Source organism: Populus euphratica, unplaced genomic scaffold, assembly GCF_000495115.2.
Source record: "Populus euphratica unplaced genomic scaffold, PopEup_1.0 scaffold5.1, whole genome shotgun sequence".
NCBI classification, from domain to species: domain Eukaryota; kingdom Viridiplantae; phylum Streptophyta; class Magnoliopsida; order Malpighiales; family Salicaceae; genus Populus; species Populus euphratica.
The window spans coordinates 2,582,963-2,591,230 of NW_011499848.1; the positions used below are offsets into that span (position 1 = coordinate 2,582,963).

The following is an 8,268-nucleotide window of genomic DNA, read 5'->3' on the forward strand; positions in this document are numbered from 1 at the left end:
GTCTACTATTGGATGATTAAGCAAGAGCGGGGACCCTCCCCCAAATGGACATCCTTCGACGCTTGTTCATATTTGTGCCGTCATGTCCCTTAAAGTTCACAATACAGAAAGGCATGACATACGCCTTCCTTTATTTTTCATATCTAACTAACTTATACACGAATTTATTTCTTAATAAACAAGTTCAATGGATTGTCTTCAATATTCCTCTTCGTGTCTGATTCCATGGACAGATGCTTGAAGCTGCATGGTCGAGGTGGCGGGTTCCCGCGCCGGTGAAATTAATGTAATTGCACCGGTTTCCTGCTTGTGTTTTTTCGAGGAAAAGAACAGGCGATCGTCCACCAAAGGGAGGCAATGAGTCCCAACAACCGCATTTGGTCCATATTCTTTTGAATGTTTCTTGCATTGGTTGTTGAAAGTACTCATTGCCCAAGTTTAGGAGCAGCAAATATTTAATTAACTTAGGCAATTCGTGTTCCTTTTCATCTTTCCTTTCATGCGAAGGATGCCTCTATGCTTGAAAGGTAGTTAGACAAGGGCTGTACACAACTACCTTGTCTACCTGGCCAGGGTGTCGATTTTCTTTTTCTTTTTTCTTTTTATTCAACGTCTATCATTCAAAGCCAAGTTGTTGGGTTTCTATGTTGTGTGTATACACCTCAATCTATAAAAGGATTTTAATCTTACCTCAAGACAATTAATATTGAGAAGAATAAATTAAATAAGAATATTATTATCATCACAAGAACGGGAAATTATTACAAACTAAGCTCCAAGTTTCAAGTGCAAATTAACTAGTCATTTATGTCCATGAAGAAACGATTGGTTTTCCAAACTTTGATCAATAAATAAAAAAATACAGATTGCCTACAAAAATCTTGATCGCGTGCAAATCCTGAAGCATGCCTACTTAAAAACCTAAATGTTTCGTCTACAAGATTGGTTCAAGTACTCTAATCGAGTTCTTGAACAATTGTTGCGGGCGGTGATGATTTGGACGGGCGCCCTTGTCGTTGCCATCTCTTCCTTGAACATCCCTTTCTCCGGTGACTGCTCTTGAGTAGACTGCAGCATCTTTCAGGCCTTGTTCTTATTGGCACGTCATCTTATGATTTAAAAGTTGTTTAGTAGTCAAGATCATGAAGTGCAATACACTCTAAACCCAACAATGGAAAATGTCCCGCTAAAAACCAACTTGGAAAAGTAACCTGCTCTGGAGTCTGGAGTCTGGAGTCTTCCATGCGAAGCAGTCTGCTCTGGATTGACTCTTGAGTGTAGTCTACTCTGGCGCGTGGTTCGTCTTGACTTCACTTTGGGTTGCAGACTTGCCGTTCAGTCAAATACACTGTGATTGACCATATGATCACTAATCTACCATATTCGCCTCATTAACCATGCTTTCCAGACTTACTCCAGGTATAAGAATTCTGAGAATTTACATGCCAGCACTGGTCATATTTCGAGGCTGTTTTCTCAAAAAAAAAAAAAAAAAAAAAAACAGAATCTTGCTAACACCTATTAGAGCATTTGTCAAGAGTTGTTTAGCATTACAAATTAACATTAATTTTTCTTTTTAGTTGTAAAATTTATCGTTGACACTTTAAAATATTACTATATAAAACAACATCTATTTAATTTTTATATGCAATCAATATTATTTATTTTTATTCAGATATTTAAATTTCATTTCTTTTTATTACAATTCACGGTAAATAAATATCGTTGTATAGTGTTTGGTAGAGGTCTAAGGACACTCATTAACTCTTGCCTTGTACATACAAGAAAGGTAATGTGAGCAGCGTAATCAAGTATAAATTAAACTTTTTTGAGACAGATTATAGAAGCAAACTTATAGGTTATTAAGATGGATGCTAAGGCCTGTTTTATCTTCTTCATTTTTTATCTTTTTTTTTTCCCATTCAAGAAGGGATCTGGTGGGCATTTAGAATTTTTAAGTTGATAATGGTTAAATGCTAAATAATTACACAACATTTAATAATCCAAATCACGTCTTAATCCCAGAAAGATAGTATGTTTCTGTTCATTGGAGCTTTAATCAAACGGTCGCCTGTTCACGTGTAAGTAAAGGTAATTAGATAAAAGAAGCGTGGAATTAGAGTGTGTGTAAAACTACTACAATATTTAAATGCCACCGACCACCCAATCGCTTAACAAGTGCTCTGAGCTGGGGTGTCCATATGCTTTTTTCTTGAAAAATGAACGTTGTGTTCTTTTTCTTAACATTTTACATGTCCTCTATTAAATATAGCATAATTATCGAGGAGATTATCCCAGGGCTTAATTAAAGAGGTATGCCTTCTACTTAGAACTGTTATGAATTCAAATTGTAGTTTAGACGAGTTGAAGTGGATTTCTAGTATTTAGTTTTTTTTTTTATGTTAAAGAGTAATTTCATTTTTGAGAAAATTTTTTAAAAAGATTATATTTTTGGAATTGATGACAATACCGAAGAATTTTCAAAGATTTATATTCTTTTATATTTTAAAAATATTAGGTTTTCATTCAGCATAGTGCGATGATATATAAACTAATATTATCTAAATACTTTATTATGTTTTGTTTATTGTTAATTTTTTAATAAAAATAAAATATTTAAAAGAAAGTAAATGATATTGAATATAAACATTTACTAAGTAAATGTTGTTTTACAAGGAAATAATCTTAATTAAGAATGGATTTTACAACTAAAAAAATTAAAATTGATTTGGATTATTAAATGACTCTTAACAAGTATCATGATTTAATTTTACACAATAAACACCCCCCCTATTCAATCATGTGCTCTCTATTAATTGCATTTTCATTTTTTTCAATTATCATTTAAAAAAAAAAACTTTTCTTTTCAATTCATCTTCGTCTTCTTCTCCCTGTTTTTTTTCGTTCTAATTGTTCCGTTTTTTTTTTTTTATGGCGTCTTAATAAAACTCTACAAACGAGCAAAAAACCCTAAATAAATACGCCAAGATGAACTTTGTGAATCGGGCAAAAAGAGGGAGGAGGGAAGAAGATTGAGCTTATGTTATACATTTTTTTGCAATACATGTTTTTTTTTTTAGTTTATCAAGAAGTTCGAGCTTATGTTATCGAGTCTCTTTGAAACTTCAATACTATATTAATTCTGACAATTAAAAATAAATTCTACACGAAAATTATAAATCCTGTGGTTAATCTATCCTCAATTTTTTATATTATATATTGATAGATGTTATGTAATAGAAAAACAACGACAGGCATGTAAAAATATTCTCAACGATGTGATATAACTCAACTACCACGAGCATTTCTTCTTGCCTCGAGGTTTTGACTTTTGAGTATCCTCTTTGCGGTACAAGTAAATGAAAGGGAATAAATATATATATAAATATTTATTTTTTATCATAATGGTTAGATCTGAAGTCAATCAATGGTTAGGATCTTATGATTAAATGGATGAGCGAAGGAGAGGAGGAAGCCTCTTTTAATGCATCTGAAGTTGTTTTTTCTCTGTTCTTCCAAATTATACATACATACATACACACACACATATGTATATTAAGAATGTCTGCATACGCAGTGAAAAGGCACGTGACCTCTGGGAACACAATTATCTTGTACGCCATCTACTTACTAGATCGTACCCACAGCGACAACAAGAAATACTGATCCAAAAATCGTACATCTTTACAATTTTGGAATCATAAGTGAACATTGTGCTCCCAAATACTTCTTTTTTTCCAGCTTTATTCACATGAGAAATTAATTAGAATCAGAGTTCAAATCTTTTTCTTTCTTTTCTGAATATACTAGTTTCAATTGACTGTGTTTGGTGTTGGGTTTTTTAAAATATTTTTATTAGAAATATGTTCATTTGTTTTATTTTTAATATTAGTATACTAAAATCATCTATTTTTTAAATAATTTAATATCTTTTCAGATAAAAATAATTTGAAATACATTTTTTAATAAATATATGAAAGCTAAAGAAACAAACACTCAATCAACTCACCCGTATCTGCTGCTTGAAGATTTATTACCATTCCGCAATTTTCAAAACACATGGTTAAATTAAACCCTCCTTGCCTTTCAACGGTTTAACCGTTCACTGGCGCACTTTAGCAATTCTTGCCTTTTAACGGTTTTACCATACAAGATTGCAAATAGGTAATGATTTTATTTGAGATTAATTTTAGGTTAAAATACTAAAGTGTTTGGTTATTCTAAAAAAAAACTAATTAATTATGATTTTATTTGATGATTTTTTATAAAATGATTCGAACTGTTTCATTTCAATTCTTTTAATAGTATTAAGTATATAAAAAATAAAATCTTAATATGTTTATAATAACCTATTCTTTTTTATTGTTTTTTTAATGTGATATCAACTCGTTTCTTTTTTATTTATTGATCATTAGATTTTAATTTGAATATCTTGATTATCGGAGTTTTTAGAATTTCATGTTAATATTAATTAATTTCACTTTTATTTTTTAAATAAATAGCAGTTTTTATAAAATCAATATTTAGAATTAGGGTTATGTTAGTTATTTTCCAAATAATTTTCTTAACCTATGTTATTTTTCAAAAACTTTTACAGCTAGAATGGTAAAATACCCAAACTCATTACCATCGTACACAGAGAAAGTCGCACACGCACAGTGCCTTGGGGGGACTTATCATTATTATTTTTTTCTCCAGAAGTTGCAGATATTTGGAGTATTTTGTCGGGTTGGTGTCTATATATATATAAAAAAGAAAAATATACAGAGCAATCAAATTTAATAATATTATATTAAGGTTTTCATTTTGCTAAGAATCTTAGATCTCTCCAGGGATACTTCCTCTTTCTTGTGGTCCGTGTCTATATATACACACTTATGTGTCTGTGCGAGAGGTTAACCTTCATTTCTTGAGAGAACTCAGACAAGTTCTTTCGTCCAGTACAATTACATCACTACAGAAGTATCAATGGGTAGGCATCAATTTCCTCTCCTTTTCTTTTGTTTTTGGATGATGGGTTTTTGTCGATGAGGTGATTAGTCATGTTTTATTTCAGTTTTCAAGGATTTTTGATGTGGGATATGTGTGTTTTTTATTTACCTTGTCTTTGTGTTCTTAACTACAACATTTTTTTTTCTACTGAATTCTGTCTACTCTGTATATTTACATCCACTCTCTTGGTTTTCATAAATTTCTTTTTTTAGTACAAAAACTGAAATAAGATGATTTTTAAGGATTCTTTAATAATTTAGGATTACTTTTTATAGTTTTCCGTACAGTTGGGGTCATCAGGAGTACCTGCTTTCTCATTGGTCATGGTTCTTCTTCAAGAAACCAGCTTTTGGTTTTATTGGCTGGTTTTGTTCTCATAGTTTTTCTGCCTTTTCCTCTTCAAAATTTTTAATCTCTACAGAGGTCAACATGAGCTTTTCAAATGACATGGATGACGAGTGTGAGAAACTCTTTAGGAGATTGAATCCACCCAGGTATGTATTATGCAGATTCCTCGTCATCTTTTTTTAATTTTCTAAGTGAAAGTGACCTTAAATTTTGAAGTGAAACAGATTTGCATCCATTTTGTTCACTTCCTTTTCTCCCTGTTTTTTTGATGTCAGGGTTGTGATTGATAACGAAGCTTGCAAGAATGCTACTGTCATAAGGGTAAGAGTTTTGGTGTCCTTTTTTGGTGGGTGTGTGCTCTTCAATCTTGACCATCGTTCTTGTTGTTTTTTGGGTACTAAATATTTCATCGTTTTACAGGTTGATAGTGCTAACAAACATGGAATACTTCTTGAAGTTGTACAAGTCCTTACTGATCTGAACCTTATCATAACCAAAGCTTACATATCTTCTGATGGTGGTTGGTTTATGGATGGTGATACTTCTTTTCCTTTTCTCGACACTTCTTTTCCAATTTAACTCTTCCATTGAAGAATGAAAAGTTTGTTATTTAGAGTTGTTTTTTTCCCCACCAGTTTTTAATGTTACGGATCCTGATGGAAACAAGGTTACTGATGAAGCAATTCTAGATTATATTACGAAGGTGAGTTGTGAGTTTTTGATTGATACTATCCTTTTACCTTTCTTCTTCTTCTTTATTTCGTTGAGGTGCAAACAGATCTGATTATTTGGTTTTATCTCCAGTCTCTAGGACCAGAATCCTGCTTTATATCTTCTATGAGATCTGTTGGGGTTAAACAATCCATGGACCACACTGCAATTGAGTTAACCGGAAGTGACAGACCAGGGCTGCTATCTGAAGTGAGTGCTGTACTCACCCACCTAAAATGCAACGTCGTGAATGCAGAGGTCTGGACACACAATATGCGGGCAGCAGCCGTGATGCAAGTAACTGATGAGGAAACTGGGTCGGCAATTATTGATCCAGAGAAGCTATCTAGGATCAAGGAACTTCTTTGTAATGTACTGAAGGGCAGTAACAAATCTAGGGGAGCTAAAACTGTTGTATCTCATGGGGTCACCCACACTGAGAGAAGACTTCACCAAATGATGTTCGCTGATAGGGATTATGAACGAGCTAACAATGATGAATTAGATGAGAAGCAAAGGCCTAATGTGAGTGTGGTTAATTGGTGCGAGAAGGACTACTCAGTTGTAACTATAACAAGTAAAGATAGGCCAAAGCTTCTCTTTGATACAGTTTGTACATTGACAGACATGGAGTATGTGGTTTTTCATGCTAATATTGATGCCGAGGGCCCAGAAGCTCATCAGGTATAAATCATTTGTGTTTTAATCTTTTCTATTGCCCCCAAAAATGTGTTTAGGGATGACCACTTTTGCGATTGATTTTTTGTCTCATGGATTTATGGATTCTTTTGTAGGAATATTATATCAAGCATATTGACGGGTCCCCTGTAAAATCAGAGGCTGAGAGACAAAGGATTATACAATGTCTTGAAGCAGCTATTGAAAGAAGAGTATCCGAGGTGAGTGAACTATGGTACATTCAAATCTGAGACCGTTCTTAAGGTTTACTCATAAAGCTCTCCATGTTTTTACCAAAATCACGCTTTCAGCCACTATGGATTCAAGCTTTTTTGTGTTTCTTTCCTTGCTATCTAAATGTAGATCTATCATATAATTGTATTGATTACGTTGTGACTTGGGCAATGGTGAGTTGGGTGAAGCTTATATACCGAAGAGGTGATTTTATTGCTATGATAACGACTCTGAATTGGCATGTTAAGCTATGACTGGTGTCACTCACCAGTCAAAACACTCTTGCTATTTTATATTCCATGCCATTGTCATATTATGTTTAGCTTCTTCTTGTTTGGTGGTAGATGATGATGCATTGATTCTGTTAGGAATTCACTCGCATGCTTGTGCAGAATGCTCTGTTCAAAGGACAGCTTGCTATTGGTTTTCTTGGTGTACTAATATACAACTTGTTGGGAACAGCTGATAGCATGATAGCTAAGGCTTATTTGATATCTTTTGTTTTTTAGCTGTTCTTGAAGAGGGCGTTTCCCTATTTTAGATGATTGATTAATTTCTTCCTAATTCAGGGCTTGAAGCTAGAGTTATGCACTACGGACAGAGTGGGGCTGCTATCCGATGTTACTCGTATCTTTCGAGAAAATAGCCTTACTGTCACCAGAGCAGAAGTAACAACCAGAGCAGGCAAAGCAGTTAATACATTTTATGTTAGTGATGCATCAGGGTATCCTGTTGATGCTAAAACCATAGATTCCATCCGGCAAGCAATTGGCCAGACCATACTGAAGGTGAAAGGCAGTCCTGAAGAGCTAAAACCGGTGTCTCAGGAATCACCCACTAGGTTTCTTTTCGGAGGTCTCTTCAAATCCAGATCTTTTGTCAACTTTGGGTTGGTTAGATCTTATTCTTGAGTAAACTCTTAGCTCGCTCCCCCTGTACATAAAAACCCTTCTGCCAGAAACACTCACTATAGAAAGATCTCCGGTCCTTTTAGCATACTGTGTGACTTAAGTTTAGGAACAAAGTCATTTGTCGTAGGAGGTAGAGACTAGAGAGAGCCAAGAGAGCAGTTGAAATGCTTGTATATACGCCTATTACCCCCTTCACTGAGCTTCACTTGTAACTGTAGATCCTTTCAGATGTTGGGGCTAGGAAAACAAAGAATTACAGTGGAAATCTCAGTTCTAACCTGTGTACATCATTTTCAATTAAGTATTTGTTTCCACTTGACTATGTTGTAGTCTTTTCTCGTTGTTTTCCTTGGCTTATTTAATAACAACGTTCTGCTGAAGTATGGATTGTTTA

At 33.9% G+C, this 8,268-nt stretch overlaps 1 protein-coding gene across 3 annotated transcripts; it reads left to right on the plus strand.

The window, feature by feature from the left end:
* Nucleotides 1-4,749: 4,749 nt before the first annotated feature.
* Nucleotides 4,750-8,268, plus strand: LOC105114683 (uncharacterized). Of its 3 annotated transcripts, none has more exons than XM_011011324.1 (8): nt 4,750-4,972; nt 5,414-5,486; nt 5,616-5,661; nt 5,761-5,875; nt 5,976-6,043; nt 6,145-6,735; nt 6,846-6,950; nt 7,332-7,525. In XM_011011324.1, exons 1-8 carry the CDS (start codon nt 4,969-4,971, stop codon nt 7,470-7,472), a joined length of 1,143 nt encoding a protein of 380 aa, XP_011009626.1. In that variant the 5' UTR covers nt 4,750-4,968; the 3' UTR covers nt 7,473-7,525. The 3 variants fall into 3 exon arrangements, with proteins under 3 accessions (XP_011009626.1, XP_011009634.1, XP_011009617.1); XM_011011332.1 differs by having other exon boundaries at nt 7,356-7,525; XM_011011315.1 differs by lacking the exon at nt 7,332-7,525 and adding an exon at nt 7,533-8,268 and having other exon boundaries at nt 4,754-4,972.